At 41.7% G+C, this 21410-nt stretch overlaps 1 protein-coding gene across 20 annotated transcripts in view; it reads left to right on the forward strand.

Moving 5' to 3' along the window:
- The window catches only part of ADGRL3 (adhesion G protein-coupled receptor L3), a 1214649-nt gene that overhangs the window by 793172 nt on the left and 400067 nt on the right, over window positions 1–21410 (forward strand). For all 20 annotated transcript variants that reach the window (XM_069740657.1, XM_069740660.1, XM_069740665.1 and 17 more), the window contains 2 exons: window positions 11054–11274; window positions 20827–20893. In XM_069740657.1, the coding sequence (XP_069596758.1) occupies window positions 11054–11274; window positions 20827–20893 (288 nt within the window). The remainder of the gene's footprint in view (window positions 1–11053; window positions 11275–20826; window positions 20894–21410) is intronic.

Raw genomic sequence — 21410 nt, forward strand, 5'->3', positions numbered from 1 at the left:
AATGACAGCCCTGAAACCTGAAAGATCTAGAGAATATCTATATGTAGGAGTGGGCCAAAATCCCTGCTGCAGTGTGTGTAATCTTGGTCAAGAACTACTGGAAACATGTGACCTCTGTAATTGCAAACAGAGTTTTCTGTGCCAAATATAAAGTTCTGTTTTTCTATTGCATCAAATACTTATTTTATTCAATAAAATGCAAATGAATTAGGTAAAAATTATTTTCTGGAATTTTTTTACATTCTATATCTCACAGTTGAAGTGTACATACGATAAAAATGAAAGACCTCTCTATTCTATATAGGTGGGAAAACTTACAAAATCGGCAGTGTATCAGATACTTATTTTACCCAATGTATATACACACTCATGTGTACATGAAATTAAAGCCATTATCTCCACTGTCCCCATCGGAGCTCACAAGCTAAATTCCCCTTCAGCATATATTTGGAATGTGGAAGCTGGAACCCACGCAAACTCACGTAAACCCACGCAAACTCGGGGAGGACACACTCCTTGCAGATATTGCCATTAGATGGGATTAGGACTCCAGCATTAGCAAAGCACAGTTTTCTTATTATAGTAAGAATTTAAGCCTTGCTTATTCTGGTAGGCAGTATACTTTTTAATGGATCACAATTTTTCATCTATATCTTCCCAAACCTGGCTCAGTTTGAAACGTCCATATTTTATTCCAGTTGCACACTCTTTCATTTATATTATTTCTCACATCTTCTACTCCCACAAATCACTGATCACTGGATTTTTCTCAAAAATCATTTCAGTCCTATCATTTCTCTCACAAGATCTCACATTTTTTGGAATAAATCAAATATTAACTCATTCTGTGAAGGAGAAAATGTCTATTGAAATAAATTATTAAACCTTATATAAGTAAGTTCAGATATGGTGTAGCAAGATGGCGATTGTGTCTTTGAAACTGTCTTGAAGATCCTTGAAACGGTCTTGGAAGGAATCTTTGGAATGCAGGAGTGAAGTCATGAATATACCATATTTGGAAATGAAGCTTGGACTAAACCAATTACAAAGTGACTAGCTGTACAGAAATTGTGCGACCCCCCCTATTTCCTGCTCTTAGCATATGCTTTTGTTTTGAGAATAAAGTTCAGTTGGGCACAAACCTTGACTGAGAGAGGCAGTGTGCGTCTGTGTGTCCGATGCATTCCTAGCATCTAAGCTAGCACTCAGCTTATATTTGGTCAGGTACAAGCAATCATATTGATCTCATTTTAAGAGATCACCCTCACAGTTCCTGCAAAATGAGATAACTGTGCATCAAGATTGAAGGTGCTTTTCCGCAATTCACCATACTGTTACATCACTGGAATGACACAGTCTCAAGATTTGTGCCTGCTCTCTCCACAGCAAGAGATGACAGCAGGCTCTTTATGCATGTGTTGTGACTGTGACACAGCCGTGACACATGCAGCTGCGGCGCCGATCAGCTGATCAGCCAGCGCGATCCAGGAAGCCGGGTTCTCTCTGCAGCTTGCCGAATAAGAGGGAACCCGAGTAAATTCACTCATCTCTAGTAATGAACCCTTATACAGCTCTGTAATCAGAAAAATGTAAAAATAATAGTTCTTACAATATGACAACGCAAAAAAATTTTTTTAAGGCTCATGCAGATGTCTGTGTATTTTGGACAACACGAATTGGCTGCGGCTCTCCCGGCCTGACCGTAACAGCTTCATGTATTTCTACACATCCAGTCCATCAATTAGCGGTCCATGCTCGAACCGATTTTGTACAGATGTCTGCATGAGCCATTAAAGTGCTATCCTTGTGCAAAAGCAATAAAAGATGGAAAAAATATACTGGTATATAAATTTGGTATCACCTCAATCATTAACATGTCAATTGTTCTGCACAGTGAACTACATACAAAAATGACAAAAACGATCTCAGTTTTATTCATGCCTGCTACCCAAAAAAATGAATTACAAAAAGTCATATGTCCACAAAATGGTGCTAGTAAAAACAGCCTGTTCCACATGAAAAAACAAGCACTCACAAAACTCTGTGTACAGAAAAATAAAAAAGTTATGGATGTTTTTTGGGGTCATTTCTTTGCACAAAAGTAGCAAATCATAAAAAACGATATAAATTTGCTATTGCTGCGATCTTATCTAGATGCAATATGAAGATAAAATGTTAATTATACCTAAGAGTGAATGGTGTTTATAAATAAAATAGATTCAGAATTCAAGTTTTTTTTGTTCATTTAGTGTACCAAATATTGTAATAAAAAGTGAACAAAAAGTCATGTGTATCATAAAATGGTACCAAAAATAGTATCAATGAAAAGAAAATTACAGCTTCTTATGCAAAAAAAATAATCCCTCATTCAGCTTCATTGATGGAAAATTGTAAAACAGGTCTTTCACTATATGGCAACACAAAATTAAGTGAAGTCTTTATACTGAGTGTATTTATTGTACAAAAAAAATCTAAATAAAACTATTTAAATTTGTTATCAGAAAATTTGCACTGAATTACAGAAGAAAGTTAACACTTTACTTGGACAGTACAATAGGTATCATAAAATTTTAACTGCAATAAAAAAGGGCAGAATTGCAGTTTTATTTATGTTCCTTCCAATATACAGTTGATAAAAGTTTGTTGATGTTACATGTACACCAAAATGATTTAATTGATAAATTAGGCCACGCGCACACGTTGAGTATTTGGTGAATATTTTACCTCAGTATGTGTAAGCCCAAACCAGGAGTGGGTGATAAATACAGAAGTGGTGACATGTTTCTATTCTACTTTTCCTCTGATTGTTCCACCCCGGGCTTTAGCTCACAAATACTTTGGTAAAAACTCACAAAATACTCAACATGTGCATATGGCCTAATACTAATTTTGCAAAATACAGACCCTCATAATAAAAAATAAAAATGTAATAGTTCCTGGAACACAACAATAAAGAATACAATAAATAATAAAGTAAAGAATAAAATAAATGCTTCCCCATGAAGGCTAAAATTGACAGTGATGCCAAGGTGTTAAAAAGTAAAGAAGTGATTTTTTTATATTTAGTTATTGATCTGTATTTTCAGAGTTTTAAATCTATATAATATACTTCATTATTACATTTTCTTCATCCTTTTCTCCCAAACTCCATGCTGAAACGGCTGGTTCAGCTGCCTTCTTCATGCACTTAGAATAGATAATTTTAATCATTGATTCTAGTTTAAGCATCTCAGCTCCCTCCATGCCCAAATAGGGAAACTGATTGTAAATGGTGTCTGAGCATGGCGGAGGGGAGCAGAGAAGATCTCACAGGAGTACTACCAATAACATTATTAACATTTGTGCCTCTCCCCCTAATTCATTACAAGTCCCTGTCCAGTGTCCTCGTCCCCCCCCCAATTCATTAAAATTACAAGTCTGTTATGAAAGGCAATTAAGTACCACAATGGACATAGCGGTCAGAGCACATACAGTGATCTGACAATAACCCAAAATCATAGAACGAGCCCTGAGACGTGGGAACTCTGCGGACCGCAATCCCTAATCCTCTCCAAACAACACTAGAGGCAGCCGTGGATTGCGCCTAACTCTGCCTATGCAACTCGGCACAGCCTGAGAAACTAACTAGCCTGAAGATAGAAAATAAGCCTACCTTGCCTCAGAGAAATACCCCAAAGGAAAAGGCAGCCCCCCACATATAATGACTGTGAGTTAAGATGAAAAGACAAACGTAGAGATGAAATAGATTCATCAAAGTGAGGCCCGACTTTCTTAACAGAGCGAGGACAGAAAAGGTAACTTTGCGGTCTACACAAAACCCTAAAGAAAACCACGCAAAGGGGGCAAAAAGACCCTCCGTACCGAACTAACGGCACGGAGGTACACCCTTTGCGTCCCAGAGCTTCCAGCAAAAAATTAGACAAGCTGGACAGAAAAAATAGCAAACAAATAGCAAAGAAGAACTTAGCTATGCAGAGCAGCAGGCCACAGGAATGATCCAGGGAAAAGCAAGTCCAACACTGGAACATTGACAGGAAGCCAGGATCAAAGCATTAGGTGGAGTTAAGTAGAGAAGCACCTAACGACCTCACCAGATCACCTGAGGGAGGAAACTCAGAAGCCGCAGTACCACTTCCCTCCACCAACAGAAGCTCACAGAGAGAATCAGCCGAAGTACCACTTGTGACCACAGGAGGGAGCTCTGCCACAGAATTCACAACAGTACCCCCCCCTTGAGGAGGGGTCACCGAACCCTCACCAGAGCCCCCAGACCGACCAGGATGAGCCACATGAAAGGCACGAACAAGATCGGGAGCATGGACATCAGAGGCAAAAACCCAGGAATTATCTTCCTGAGCATAACCCTTCCATTTAACCAGATACTGGAGTTTCCGTCTAGAAACACGAGAATCCAAAATCTTCTCCACAATATGCTCCAATTCCCCCTCCACCAAAACCGGGGCAGGAGGATCAACAGATGGAACCATAGGTGCCACGTATCTCCGCAACAATGACCTATGGAATACGTTATGTATGGAAAAAGAATCTGGAAGGGTCAGACGAAAAGACACAGGATTAAGAACCTCAGAAATCCTATACGGACCAATGAAACGAGGTTTAAACTTAGGAGAGGAAACCTTCATAGGAATATGACGAGAAGATAACCAAACCAGATCCCCAACATAAAGTCGGGGACCCACACGGCGTCTGCGATTAGCGAAACGTTGAGCCTTCTCCTGGGACAAGGTCAAATTGTCCACTACATGAGTCCAAATCTGCTGCAACCTGTCCACCACAGTATCCACACCAGGACAGTCCGAAGACTCAACCTATCCTGAAGAGAAACGAGGATGGAACCCAGAATTGCAGAAAAATGGCGAAACCAAGGTAGCCGAGCTGGCCCGATTATTAAGGGCGAACTCAGCCAAAGGCAAAAAGGACACCCAGTCATCCTGATCGGCAGAAACAAAGCATCTCAGATATGTTTCCAAGGTCTGATTGGTTCGTTCGGTCTGGCCATTAGTCTGAGGATGGAAAGCCGAGGAAAAAGACAAGTCAATGCCTATCCTACCACAAAAGGCTCGCCAAAACCTTGAAACAAACTGGGAACCTCTGTCAGAAACGATATTCTCTGGAATGCCATGTAAACGAACCACATGCTGGAAGAACAATGGCACCAAATCAGAGGAGGAAGGCAATTTAGACAAGGGTACCAAATGGACCATCTTAGAAAAGCGATCACAGACCACCCAAATGACTGACATCTTTTGAGAAACGGGAAGATCAGAAATAAAATCCATAGAGATATGTGTCCAAGGTCTCTTCGGGACCGGCAAGGGCAAAAGCAACCCACTGGCACGAGAACAGCAGGGCTTAGCCCGAGCACAAATCCCACAGGACTGCACAAAAGTACGCACATCCCGCGACAGAGAGGGCCACCAAAAGGATCTAGCCACTAACTCTCTGGTACTAAAGATTCCAGGATGACCATCCAACGCCGAACAATGAAGTTCAGAGATAACTCTATTCGTCCACCTATCAGGGACAAACAGTTTCTCCGCTGGGCAACGATCAGGTTTATTAGCCTGAAATTTTTGCAGCACCCGCCGCAAATAAGGGGAGATGGCAGACACAATTACTCCTTCCTTGAGGATACCCGCCGGCTCAGACAAACCCGGAGAGTCGGGCACAAAACTCCTAGACAGAGCATCCGCCTTCACATTTTTAGAGCCCGGAAGGTACGAAATCACAAAGTCAAAACGGGCAAAAAACAGCGACCAACGAGCCTGTCTAGGATTCAACCGCTTAGCAGACTCAAGATAAGTCAAGTTCTTATGATCAGTCAATACCACCACGCGATGCTTAGCTCCTTCAAGCCAATGACGCCACTCCTCGAATGCCCACTTCATGGCCAGCAACTCTCGGTTGCCCACATCATAATTTCGCTCAGCAGGCGAAAACTTCCTGGAAAAAAAAGCGCATGGTTTCATCACTGAGCAATCAGAACCTCTCTGCGACAAAACAGCCCCTGCTCCAATCTCAGAAGCATCAACCTCGACCTGGAACGGAAGAGAAACATCTGGTTGACACAACACAGGGGCAGAAGAAAACGACGCTTCAACTCTTGAAAAGCTTCCGCAGCAGCAGAAGACCAATTGACCAAATCAGCACCCTTCTTGGTCAAATCGGTCAATGGTTTGGCAATACTAGAAAAATTGCAGATGAAGTGACGATAAAAATTAGCAAAGCCCAGGAACTTTTGCAGACTTTTCAGAGATGTCGGCTGAGTCCAATCATGGATGGCTTGGACCTTAACAGGATCCATCTCGATAGTGGAAGGGGAAAAGATGAACCCCAAAAATGAAACCTTCTGCACACCAAAGAGACACTTTGATCCCTTTACACAAACAAAGAATTAGCACGCAGGACCTGAAAAACTGTTCTGACCTGCTTCACATGAGACTCCCAATCATCCGAGAAGATCAAAATGTCATCCAAGTACACAATCAGGAATTTATCCAGGTACTCTCGGAAGATGTCATGCATAAAGGACTGAAACACTGATGGAGCATTGGCATCACTAGATACTCAAAATGACCCTCGGGCGTATTAAATGCAGTTTTCCATTCATCTCCTCTCCTGATTCGCACCAGATTATACGCACCACGAAGATCTATCTTGGTGAACCAACTAGCCCCCTTAATCCGAGCAAATAAATCAGATAACAATGGCAAGGGGTACTGAAATTTAACCGTGATCTTATTTAGAAGGCGGTAATCTATACAAGGTCTCAGCGAACCATCCTTCTTGGCTACAAAAAAGAACCCTGCTCCTAATGGTGACGATGACGGGCGAATATGCCCCTTCTCCAGGGATTCCTTCACATAACTGCGCATAGCGGCGTGCTCAGGCACGGATAAATTAAACAGTCGACCTTTTGGGAATTTACTACCAGGAATCAAATTGATAGCACAATCACAATCCCTATGCGGAGGTAGGGCATCGGACTTGGGCTCATCAAATACATCCCGGTAATCAGACAAGAACTCTGGAACCTCAGAAGGGGTGGATGACGAAATTGACAGAAATGGAACATCACCATGTACCCCCTGACAACCCCAGCTGGACACCGACATGGATTTCCAATCTAATACTGGATTATGGGCTTGTAGCCATGGCAACCCCAACACGACCACATCATGCAGATTATGCAACACCAGAAAGCGAATAACCTCCTGATGTGCAGGAGCCATGCACATGGTCAGCTGGGTCCAGTATTGAGGCTTATTCTTGGCCAAAGGCGTGGCATCAATTCCTCTCAATGGAATAGGACACTGCAAGGGCTCTAAGAGAAACCCACAACGCTTAGCATACTCCAAGTCCATCAAATTCAGGGCAGCGCCTGAATCCACAAATGCCATGACAGAATACGATGACAAAGAGCAGATCAAGGTAACAGACAGAAGAAATTTTGACTGTACCGTACCAATGGTGACAGACCTAGCGAACCGCTTAGTGCGCTTAGGACAATCAGAGATAGCATGAGTGGAATCACCACAGTAGAAACACAGCCCATTCAGACGTCTGTGTTCTTGCCGTTCAACTCTGGTCAAAGTCCTATCGCACTGCATAGGCTCAGGTTTAAGCTCAGGTAATACCGCCAAATGGTGCACAGATTTACGCTCACTCAAGCGTCGACCGATCTGAATGGCCAAAGACATAGACTCATTCAAACCAGCAGGCATAGGAAATCCCACCAATGCATCCTTAAGGGCTTCAGAGAGACCCTTTCTGAACATAGCTGCCAGCGCAGATTCATTCCATTGAGTGAGCACGGACCACTTTCTAAATTTCTGACAATATACCTCTATCTCATCCTGACCCTGACAAAGAGCCAGCAAATTTTTCTCTGCCTGATCCACTGAATTAGGTTCATCGTACAGCAATCAGAGCGCCAGGAAAAACGCATCGATATTACTCAATGCAGGATCTCCTGGCGCAAGAGAAAATGCCCAGTCCTGAGGGTCGCCACGCAAAAAAGAAATAACAATCAAAACCTGTTGAACTGGATCACCAGAGGAGCGAGGTTTCAAGGCCAGAAATAATTTACAATTATTTTTGAAACTCAGAAACTTAGTTCTATCTCCAAAAAACAAATCAGGAATAGGAATTCTTGGTTCTAACATAGATTTCTGATCAATAGTGTCTTGAATCTTTTGTACTCTTGCCGAGAGCTGATCCACAGATGAAGACAGACTTCTAATGTCCATCGCTACACCTGTGTATTGAACCACCCAAATGTCTAGGGGAAAAAAAAGGCAAAACACAGTGCAAAGAAAAAAAAAATGGTCTCAGAACTTCTTTTTTCCCTCTATTGAGAATCATTAGTACTTTGGGCTTCCTGTACTGTTATGAAAGGCAATTCAGTACCACAATGGACATAGCGGTTAGAGCACATACAGTGATCTGACAATAACCCAAAATCATAGAACGAGCTCTGAGACGTGGGAACTCTGCAGACCTCAATCCCTAATCCTCTCCAAACAACACTAGAGGCAGCCGTGGATTGCGCCTAACTCTGCCTATGCAACTCGGCACAGCCTGAGAAACTAACTAGCCTGAAGATAGAAAATAAGCCTACCTTGCCTCAGAGAAATACCCCAAAGGAAAAGGCAGCCCCCCACATATAATGACTGTGAGTTAAGATGAAAAGACAAACGTAGAGATGAAATAGATTCAGCAAAGTGAGGCCCGACTTTCTTAACAGAGCGAGGACAGAAAAGGTAACTTTGCGGTCTACACAAAACCCTAAAGAAAACCACGCAAAGGGGGCAAAAAGACCCTCCGTACCGAACTAACGGCACGGAGGTACACCCTTTGCGTCCCAGAGCTTCCAGCAAAAAATTAAACAAGCTGGACAGAAAAAATAGCAAACAAATAGCAAAGAAGAACTTAGCTATGCAGAGCAGCAGGCCACAGGAATGATCCAGGGAAAAGCAAGTCCAACACTGGAACATTGACAGGAAGCCAGGATCAAAGCATTAGGTGGAGTTAAGTAGAGAAGCACCTAACGACCTCACCAGATCACCTGAGGGAGGAAACTCAAAAGCCGCAGTACCACTTCCCTCCACCAACAGAAGCTCACAGAGAGAATCAGCCGAAGTACCACTTGTGACCACAGGAGGGAGCTCTGCCACAGAATTCACAACACAAGTCCTCTCTCCCACCCATCCCCAATTCATTACAATTATGCAACCTCTCTCTCATGTCATCTCTCTCCCATAATTCACTGCAATTCCATATTCTTTCTCCTACCTCCAACCATATTAATTACAATTACATGTCCTCTCTCCCACCCACACCCCCAGTGTAATGCATTTTCATGTTCTCTCCCCAATTCATTGCAATTCCATGTCTCCTCTCCTCCCCCTACCCCAATTAATTGCAATTCCATGTCCCCTCTCCTCCCCCTACCCCAATTCATTGCAATTGCATGTCCTTTCCCCACCTACACATACAATTCAATATATTATCATATATTCCCTCCCACCCCACCCCCAATTCCTTACAATGTTATGCCCTCTCTCCCACTTACCACAACTCATTGCTATTATATATCCTCTCTACCAATCTCCAGTTCATAACAATTACATGTCCTCTCTTCCAACCTCCAATAATTACAATGCATTCTACCTCTATGTTGAAAAAAAATAACCAAAAGGGAATGACTTGCCTACATCTCCGTGTGATTCCCTACAGCGCCGCTGCTGACTGGGTATGTGCTAAATGACACAGCTAGTGCAATTGCGTCACCCCTCTGCCTAAGTTATAGAGAAAGCGCTGGGCAGGAATCTGGGAATTACTTCCTGCTTCTACTCTATGACTTGTCGTTTCAGGCTGTTGAGCCAGTGGTGCTGAAAAAGAACATAATAAGGGTAATCTGGCCATGGGCCTCTCGAACAGGAGTGTAGACTTCTCTTATTGTAATCTCATGCGCAAAACATACAAACTCCTTGCAAATGTTTGTAGAAAAAAATCTGGTACCCCAATCTAAAAAAAACAAACAAAATCTTGATGTATTATGTACAGTCCAGTAATGTGGAAAAATGTTGTGACGTTTTGGTCAATAAAAGCTTTTTTAAACATGCAGTATACAGGCAGAGATAGTCCCTCTATTGGAGCATTGAGTTATAACCATCATTATAGACTTACGTGTGTATATGTGGTAAGAGTATTATATGCATGATTAAAAATTAAATATGATGAAAAACATAGAACACAGAACATGGCCTAGAGCAAAGAGTCAAGATATGGGTATATGGCTACAAAATGTGTCTAATGCTCCTGAATAATGCTGTAAGTGTTATTTAGATGATGAAACTGCTTGTGGTAGTCATGTTACAGTGTGGAGGACCTTGACAGTGACCACTGTAAGGCTACGTTCACACTAGCGTTGTGCGCCGCTGCGTCGGCGACACAACGCACGTAAAAACGCGGCAAAACGCACGCAAAAACGCTGCGTATTGCGACGCATGCGTCGTTTTTTGCCGAAAATCGGACGCAAGAAAAATGCAACTTGTTGCGTTTTCTTGGTCTGACGCTTGCGGCAAAAAAGACGCATGCGTCGCACAACGCAACAAACAAAAACGCATGTGTCCCCCATGTTAAATATAGGGGCGCATGATGCGTGCGTCGCCGCTGCGTCGCCCGACGCTAACCCGACGCACACTAGCATAACGCTAGTGTGAACGTAGCCTAAGTCACCTTAAGTGCTGGAAGATGAAAAATTAAAGGTCATCAATATTAGAGTCATTGGGGTTCTACAAAGTCAATATTCATAAAATCTGATTGCAAAAAAATGCCAGTAGAAAACCAATTGAATTCATGTTCTCATGTTTCTAAAGCCCTTTGAAAAATAAATGTAGTACTGGCACCAGCCTTTTATAACTCTTCCTCTATGTTGTCTGGTTCTATGTACACTTTTATTGTACATCATTACTTGCTGTGTAATTGTTTGATGACTGATTTTTATCTTTACATCCTTTTCCCCTAGATTGCCTGTGCTGTGTTTGCTGCACTTCTCCATTTTTTCTTCTTGGCTGCATTTACCTGGATGTTCCTTGAGGGAGTTCAACTATACATCATGCTGGTTGAGGTCTTTGAAAGTGAAAATTCGAAAAGGAAATATTTCTATCTAGTGGGCTATGGGATGCCTGCTCTTATTGTGTCCGTGTCTGCAGCAGTAGATTATAAAAGTTACGGAACAGATAAAGTGTAAGTAAGATCTAAAAACATTTTTCTTACAGTACATGTTAATTTTTTTTAATTAAAATTAGAGTTTGATTTATCAACTATTTCTGTAAGACAGCACAGTGGTTATCTAGAGCAGTTGTGTAAAAATGTATGCTTAAGGCCCACTTAGTCAGCTCCTCCTCCATAAACCTCATCGCAGTATTATTATATTTTGGAAATGTATAAAATATATATTTTTCAATAAGCTGTGTTGCTATAAAGATTTACATTTGCACATGTGTACTTCTTAGAGAAAAGGTGAAACTAAATGCCAACACTGATTGTGATGCCACATTACATTGTGTCAGAATGGCGTAGTTGACAAGGTTGAAAAAATGAAATACACAATTGCCCCATAGTAAAGACAAAATCTCTTCCCTATTCTAACTATCTAACTCAAGATTTCGGCATCACAATAACCAAAAAGAAATTTGTCACAGAAATCTAGTTCTCTAGAAATCTCCTGAAATCTATTGATTCAAAAAGCTACCTAGTGTTGCTAGTGTGAAGCTCGATACACTGAGCACACGGTTATCTTCACTATCCCCATCTCCTCTCGCTAATGTACATCATGACACACATTACACTGTGTGTGAATAATTAGGCAATTGAATAATTTGACTATATAATCATTCTATGCAGATTTTCCATCTCCAAGCTGGTTAAATGTGAATGATTGGATGAAACAGATCAGGTGATGTGCGTTTGTGTAATGAGGGAGAGTGAGGCCTAAGGATATAACAGCAAGGTGTGCAGAATTATTAGGCAGCTTGCTTTCCTCAAGCAAAATGGGCCCAAAAGAAATGTAACTGACTCTAAAAAGTCAAAAATGTTAAAATGTCTTACACAGGGATGCAGCACTCTTGAAACTGCTAAGCTGTTAGATTGAGATCACGGAGCCATCAAAGTCTTGCTGTAAATAGCCAACAGGGTTGCAAAAAACAAATTGAGAAAAAAGTTGCACATTAATTGCCAAAGATTTGAGAAGAATCAAACATTAAACGGATAGGATACAAACATTAAACGGATACATTACAGTAAATGGCTGCCCACTCTCCCCAGTCCCACAAGCTCGCTGCCTCGGGGTGATCCTTGACGCTGATCTCTCCTTCAAACCACATATCCAAGCCCTTTCCACTTCCTGCCGCTTTCAACTCAAAAATATTTCACGAATCCGTTCATTCCTCAACCATGAATCTGCAAAAACCCTAGTCCATGCCCTCATCATCTCTCGCCTTGACTACTGCAACCTCCTGCTCTGTGACCTTCCCTCTAACACTCTCGCACCCCCCAAATTTATTCTAAACTCTGCTGCCCGACTAATCCACCTGTCCCCCCGCTATTCCCCGGCCTCTCCCCTCTGTCAATCCCTTCACTGGCTCCCCATTGCCCAGAGACTCCACTACAAAACCCTTACCATGACGTACAAAGCCATCCACAACCTGTGTCCTCCATACATCTGTGACCTCGTCTCCCGGTACTTACCTACCCGCAACCTCTGATCCTCCAAAGATCTCCTTCTCTACTCCCCTCTTATCTCCTCTTCTCACAATCGTATACAAGATTTCTCTCGCGTATCACCCCTACTCTGGAACCCTCTACCACAACACATCAGACTCTCGCCTACCATCGAAACCTTCAAAAAGAACCTGAAGACCCACCTCTTCAGACAAGCCTACAACCTGCAGTAACCACCGATCGACCAAACCGCTGCATGACCAGCTCTACCCTCACCTACTGTATTCTCACCCATCCCTTGTAGATTGTGAGCCTTCACGGGCAGGGTCCTCATTCCTCCTGTACCAGTTATGACTTGTATTGTTTAAGATTATTGTACTTGTTTTTATTATGTATACCCCTCCTCACATGTAAAGCGCCATGGAATAAATGGCGCTATAACAATAAATAATAATAATAATAGAACTCATTATCCTCCAGTGCTGTCATATTCCAGAGCTGCCCAGAAGTACAAGGTTCTCAGTGCTCAGAAACATTGCCAAAGTAAGGGAGGCTGAAACCTGACCATCACTGAACAAGACACAAGTTGTAATGTCAAGACTGGGCCAAGAAATATCTAAAGACAGAATTTTCAAAGATTTTATTGGCTGATGAGATGACAGTGACTCTTGACAGACCAGATGGATGTGCACGTGGCCTGACCATTAATGAGCACAGAACTCCACTTCAACTTAAACTCCAACAAAGTGGAGATGGGGAACTGCTATGGGTTAGTATTTTTAAAGTTGAGCTAGTTGAACCTTTTTGGGTTGAAAAGAGCCTCAAAATCGACTCCCAAAATTACTGACAGTTCTTAGAAGACACTTTCCTCAAGCAGAACTACAGGAAAAAGTGTCCACCATTCAAGAAAACCATAAATTGTATGCAGGACAATGCTCCATCACATGTATTGAAGTCTCCAATGCTTGGCAATTCAGTAAAGGCCTTTAAGATGAAAGAATAAGAATAATGACATAGCCTCTTCTTTGCCTGACCCAAACACTATTGAGAACTTGTGGGCCCTTATTAAATGGGAAAATGTATGGGTGGCTGTGATTGGTGTTGCCCAAAAAGTTGATTGTCAACAGATTAAGAAACTGACAGACTCCATAAGTGGAAGGCTTATAATTGTTATTGAAAATGAGGTTGGCTATGTTTGTCACTGATTTTTTTTAAATTTACAAATACATATAGGGATTCAATGTACGGACTGAGCACAGATCTCGCAAACCTGAAATTACAAAGTTATATATGGCTATGAGGCTATAAGCTTGGGTCAGGAAACCCGTGATCAGTCTGTTCATTCTAGTCCATATATGAAATATATGTTTCTGAACATAGCATTAACCTGTGTTCCCGTGTTCATGGATCTAAACTTGGCTGACTAAAGCTCAAAATTATGACCCCAGAGTAATCTTTGGTAGGTGACTGTCACATTGAAAAAGTGGCAATACTAGAAACTAAGTTGGAGTTTGGTAACTTCTGGTAATTTGGACTAGCAGCTCAAGTACAATGGAGATTACATAGAGGCTAGGCAAGAACAAGGTCAGTACAAGAACTAAGGTCTGGAGACATTATTATTTATTTATTATGCTTTGTTTATGAAGCGCCATCATATTCCTCAGCAGTTTATATTATCATCACTGTTCCCATTGAGGCTCACAATCTAAATTCGAATCAGTGAATCAGCAGGGTTCAGATAGCCTTGATAACATCATATAATCTGTAAGAGAAAGCAGTGATACCCTTGAAGAGCCCTTGCGGGATGTGACCATAGTAAGGAAAGACTGCCATCTGCTGGCCGAGTGCAATCAGGTGGAACCAGGTGGAATTCGTACTGAATTGCAGGAGGAGCAGCTTCGTTTGCTGGACCTGGTCACGTGACTCGCAGGACTGAGTTCCGGGATATAAAAGCCAAGCACGCCACACTGCAGTCAGATTTGGTAAGAAGAAATATAAGCCAGCTCACCCGTGATGCATAAACCAAACTTTAGGAGCACGAACCCGCTGTGTCCAGGCGTATAAAGTCCAAAACAAGAAGAGAATGTCCAGCTTCACTGAATCCGTAAAAAAGAGTTTTCTTTATTCACAAACTTTAAGCATAGAGGATACAGACTTCAGCACGAACCATATGGGTAAGAATCTCAACGCGTTTCTGGAGACTAAGCTCCCTTAATCATGACCAAGGGAGCTTAGTCTCCAGAAACGCGTTGAGATTCTTACCCATATGGTTCGTGCTGAAGTCTGTATCCTCTATGCTTAAAGTTTGTGAATAAAGAAAACTCTTTTTTACGGATTCAGTGAAGCTGGACATTCTCTTCTTGTTTTAGTCAGATTTGGTGCCAAGAGAAGGAGAGAAGCAGACGTGGATCAGGGAAGGTGCAGAGACCAGCGTGACAGATCTCTGCGGGAAGTCTGTGCTACCAGGGTGCCGGTCCCAAAGTTCCAGCTGTGCTAGTCAAGACCAGGACCTGCACCTTACGCCGGTCAAGACACAGACCAGATGTTGCCTGTCAGACAGATTGTCATCCAAAATAATAAAAATTGCTATTTATTAACACCAAGCAGCAGAATTGATGCACAGAATAGATTGCAGAAAATTGAAGCTTTTGCGATTGAATAGATGTGGAGAAGTGCCTTAAGCTAAACATAATTTTTGTACCCTTTAATTTTCACAGCTTTGTTATACATGGTAGTCAGGGCAGCATTGCCCTTCCAATGTGTGCTCAGATGTTATAGTAGTCTAATTATAGCACCATGAAATATTTGTGGCTTAGAGGAGTGGTGCTTTGCAGGAGGATTTATCAGCTCCTGGGTGATTTAGCAACTGTATGAAACTTTCTACATAGATGCTGTTTTGTCAAAAATAAGACATGTTCCAAAACTAAGTCCTAGCATGATTTTACAGGATTTTGGAGCATGCTAGAAATATAAGTCTAAGGCTGGTTTCACATTTGCGTTTAAAAACGCAGTGTTTTAAACGCAAACGCATTTGGTAAAAAAACGCGTTTAAACGCTTTTAAACGCTGTGTTTTTTAGGTGCATGCGCTTTTGCATGTTTTAACACACACGCGGCGTTTTGACGCGTTTACATGCGTTTTGTCCTGCGTTTTTCGAAACGAATGATGAGAAGTGTGTGACAGCTGCCAATCATCAAAATCAACTAGAAAACCCACAATAAACAGAAATACCTAGGGTTAGGGTTAGGATCCCTAGTAACCCTAGGGATCCTAACCCTAACCCTAAAACACAAACCCTAACCCTAAAACACAAACCCTAACCCTAACACAAACTCTAACACAAACTCTAACATAAACTCTAACCCAAACTCTAACCCTAAAACACAAACTCTAACCCTAACACAAACTCTAACACAAACTCTAACCCTAACCCTAACACAAACTCTAACCCTAACACAAACTCTAACCCTAACACAAACTCTAACCCTAACCCTAACACAAACTCTAACACAAACTCTAACACAAACTCTAACACAAACTCTAACACAAACTCTAACCCTAACACAAACTTTAACCCTAACACAAACTCTAACCCTAACCCTAATACACAAACTCTAACCCTAACCCAAACTCTAACCCTAACCCTAACACAAACTCTAACACAAACTCTAACACAAACTCACAAACTCTAACCCTAACACAAACTCTAACCCTAACACAAACTCTAACCCTAACCCTAATACACAAACTCTAGCCCTAACCCAAACTCTAACCCTAACCCTAACACAAACTCTAACACAAACTCTAACACAAACTCTAACACAAACTCACAAACTCTAACCCTAACCCAAACTCTAACCCTAACCCTAAAACACAAACCCTAACCCTAACCCTAGGGATCCTAACCCTAACCCTAGGGATCCTAACCCTAACCCTTAGGGTTAGGGTTAGGATCCCTAGGGTTAGGGTTAGGGTTAGGGGGTGACTTTTCAGTGTGTATTCTTGTGTTTTTCTATAAAAACGCATGCAAATGCATGTGCTTAAAAACGCATGCGTTTACATAGACATCAATACTTTTTTTTGCCACAAAAAAACCCATGCGTTTTTTTGCGGCAAAAAAACGCCGCTAAAATTACTACATGTTGCATTTCTGCAACACAACGCATGCAGAGAAAAAATGCATGCATTGTCAAAACGCATCAAAACGCATGCAAAAAAGCATGCGTTTTTAATGTTAAGTATAGGGGAAAAAAAGCATGCTTTTTTGCGTTTTTTTGCGCAAGAACGCAAAAAAAAAAAACGCAAATGTGAAACCAGCCTTACTCCAAAAATAAGGCCTTTTTACAGTCAGGGCCCGTGTTAAGGGGGAGTCAAACTTGGAAATCTCCCAGTGCCCCTACTGTCTTACGGGCCTCTAGCATTTCTATTTCTAGTCAAAACTGCTTAAGGACTTATGGTGACTTCACAGTCATGTGACCATGATGTCACGAGAGGTCTCTTAACGGCAGGAGTATGGAGGAACTGAATAGGAGACAGCCTGGTATTCAGGGTCGGCATTAGGGGAAAGGAGGAGCAAACTGTGCAATTTCTCAGGGCCACCACTGTCTTAAGGGCCCCTTCATTTCTATTCCGAGGTTAAAACTGCTTAAGGACCTTTGTCACCAAAGGTCTCTTAGCTGCAGGAGTCTAGAGGAGCTGAAGAGGAGACAGGCTGGTGTGTATGTGCAATGTGCTTATATACATGTGTATGTGCAGTGTGTGCTTATATACATGTGTATGTGCAGTGTGTGTGTGTGTATATACATGTGTATGTACATTTCTGCCAGAGGCGCATGGTACTTGTAAAATTTCTAATTTATTAAGTGTTGAGCTCCTTTTAATAAATTAGGCGCATCTTTTTCCAGCGATTCTGTTCGCTAAGAATGGTCTGGACTCTGGACAACACCAGTCATAATGAATCGGGGCCATTGTTCTCGTTAGCACCTTACCTGGTGTAAACTAGAGATGTGCTGCCGATTCCATGAAATGGGGACAGAATGACCTATTAGTGATCATTCTAACTCCATCATTCTTCATCAGCATGTGTAAAGATGAAGAACGATGGAGTTAGAACAATCACTAGTAATAGATCATTCTGTCCCCTACATATCATGTTATCGGCAGCACATCTCTAGTTTACACCTGGTAATGTGCTAACGAGAATAATGAGTAAATGTAGATTGTTGTTCATGGAAAAAAATATGACATTCCCTGAAAATAAGACCTAACACATCTTTCGGAGTACAAAATAATATAAGACTGTCATGAATGGTAGCTCCTTACCTGAGCGGACCCTTCACACCTCTGGGCAAGCTTCGGCTCTCTGGTGGGTCACCCGTCGGCCTTCACTGGCCATGGGGAGCGGGGTACACCTCCAGGAGGCAGAGCTTGTGGGGGTGCTTGCTCAGTCCGGATGTCACATTCTAGGAGATACAATCCTAGCATCGCTGGGAGGTGTGACACCACTGCTCTCAGCGATTATGCTGTGCGGGGCACCGGGTAACCTGGTGGTAGCTGCTGCCAATGGGTGCAGCATGCTGTACCTGCTGGGGCAGTGAGATGGTTGGAGGTTCCCTCTAGTCTTCTCTCCCCTCCTCCGTTGTCTGTGTGGTCTGGGGGTGGAGATTGGGTGTTGCCCCAGCATGGTCAGGTGACTGCTGAGAGGTAGATTTACACCTACCATTTCCTCCTTTTCTTGCTAATTATTTTAGTTTAGGTGTGTGGTTAAGGTCAGTGTTGTGCTTCTGAGGAGATTCATGTTTTGGTGTCTGTGCTTGGTTTACCATTGTTCACCTTACTTTATGCAGTTGCACTATGGTTGTTTGGTTCTGTTGGGTTTGCCCTGTCAGCTGTTTGTGTGTCCAGTCACCAGCTCCTGTGCTATGGCTCTGCTAAAGTTCCCCCTTGCCAGGACCGAGAGGCAGTTGAAGAGTATATCCAGCCCTTAAGTGTGTGCAGCAGTGCGACAGCTAGCGTCAAGTGTGACCTACACGCTGTTCTTGCTGGCTAGCAATTGATCATTTCACCATCACACAGCATAATAAAGACCCTGTCTTATTTTTGTAACCTACAAAAAGAGGACTATCTCTTGAAGCTCATCAAGAGAATGCCAAGAGTATGCAAAACAGTCATCAAAGCAAAAGGTGGATACTTTAAAGAACCTAGAATATAAGACATATTTTCAGTTGTTTCACACTTTTTTGTTAAGTATATAATTCCACATGTGTTAATTCATTATTTTGATGCCTTCAGTGTGAATGTACAATTTTCATAGTCATGAAAATACAGAAAAATCTTTAAATGAGAAGGTGTGTCCAAACTTTTGGTCAGTGCTGTATATATATATTTAATGTGACATACATTTATGTGTAGAATCTCTTTAACAACTTTATCCCTTGTAGAGTTTGCATTCCAACTTGCAGCTTGGGATAGAAATGAATACTTAGCGCCAGTGCAAAATTTGTAATTACCATAATATATTTAATTACCTTTCTTTTTGCACAGAATTGTAATTGAACGATTGTTTCAATATCAATAAAGATACTATTTTTATTTACTTAATTTCCCTTATTCCTTGGTTTCTTTTTGGTTAGTCTATGAATCATGATATTGGGCCATTAAGCTTTTGGCAGCTTTGTATGGAGTGAGGGGCAAGCATTAATATTTACTACAGGCATTTTTTTGCAGATGAATTCTTCTTGGGTACAGAGTCTTTGAGTTCACATTTCAGAGCATCCAACACACCCTTTGCAAAAAGGCATTACTACAAAAATTGCATAGGTGTTACCTCTATGTAGGTGCACCTTGGGCCATACTAGTATTTGTGAAAATGGATAGGGCTAGCACTAAGGTAATAAGAATTTTTGTGCTCAGAAGGATAAACCAAACCAAATAGTATGACATGTTGAGCGATACCATCCGATATTTGAAAGTATCGGTATCGGATGGTATCGGCCGATATCCGAAAAATATCAGATATCGCCGATACCGATATCCGATACCAATACAAGTCAATGGGACACAAATATCGGAAGGTATCCTGTAATGGATCCCAGGGTCTGAAGGAGAGGAAACTCTCCTTCAGGCCCTGGGATCCATATTCATGTATAAAATAAAGAATAAAAATAAAAAATATTGATTTACTTACCCTCTGACGTGCCCTGGTCGTCACCGCTGCAACCGCTTTGCTTTCGTTCCGAAGAATGAGCGCGTAAAGGGCCTTCGATGACGTCGCGGCTTGTGATTGGTCATGTGAGGGGTCACATGACCGCTCAGCGACCAATCACAAGCCGCGACGTCATCGAAGGCCCTTTACGCGCTCATTCTTCGGAACGAAAGCAAGGCGGTTGCAGCGGTGACGACCAGGGCGCGTCAGAGGGTAAGTATATCAATATTTACTATTTTTATTCTTTATTTTAGAACATTAATCTTAATCCCGATACCGATTCCCGATATCACAAAAATATCGGAACTCGGTATCGGAATTCCGATACCGCAAATATCGGCCGATACCCGATACTTGCGGTATCGGAATGCTCAACACTATAAGACAGCCTTTGGCACTGAAGATGAGGCAATTGAATATGAGAATGTTGCTGTGTTGAAAAAATCACTGACAGTGTGAAGATACATATAAGTGATTCCAATGTTTCGGCCAGAGGACTTTATTGAGGAAATCTGTGGTTGAATCCATTGGCGAGTGGAGTGTCCATCTGTGGCACGTTGTGATGTGCACAGTCTTGGGCTCCATCAGGTGTCACTGAGAATTTATCATCCCTCTTTTAATAACGTTACCTCCAAAATTATGATGATTTTTATTTCAGTGTCACACTGATTCCTTCTGTTTTCTACTATTGGGTCATTTAATAATTCAAGAGAGAGGAGGATTCTAGATAGATACAGTACATAAGAATCCTCCTAAATCTTGTTTTGCTTGTGTTAGTTTTGTCAGACACTGTAGAATATAGCTTGTGAATAGTACAATGAACTTGGTTTTTGAAAATGTTTTATATATTTTTTCCATTTTTTTATTTTGTAGGTGTTGGCTTCGACATGATACTTACTTTATTTGGAGCTTCATCGGACCCGCTACACTGATAATCATGGTAAATATTTTCTTTACTTTATATATGTATTATTTTCACTGATTTGATTTAAATATTTATTTATAAAAAAAAAATAAGTACAACAATCTATAGAATTTTAGTGGGGCAGGATCATCTTCTGAAGATCAATGTACATCAATGCACAGAACTTTGTCATGGGCACAGCAGTTCATCTGTATTAGCATGTGTATTTAGTTCTGCAGCTTTAGTACCATTTGAGTAAATGTGGCTGAGATGCAGTATCAGGCACAGCACAGCTGCTGTGCCTGAAGTAACATAGAAGGGGCAATGGCAATCAGAAGATCACTCTGTTAAATGGCTAATGATAGGTCATAAATATGCTTTCCTTAAAGTCCATTTTAGAAGTATTTAGGCTCTTCAATTTAACAGTGCAAATTGTCTCTTCAGAGAGGAAGAGGACTAGAATTCAAGTGCCACCTTTTGGAAGTAGCAATCCTACAAGTCAATATCGACCCTTTAACGAGCCTTGCAATGTGACTTAGGATAAAATCAAATC

This window comes from Ranitomeya imitator, chromosome 1, assembly GCF_032444005.1.
Source record: "Ranitomeya imitator isolate aRanImi1 chromosome 1, aRanImi1.pri, whole genome shotgun sequence".
NCBI lineage: Eukaryota > Metazoa > Chordata > Amphibia > Anura > Dendrobatidae > Ranitomeya > Ranitomeya imitator.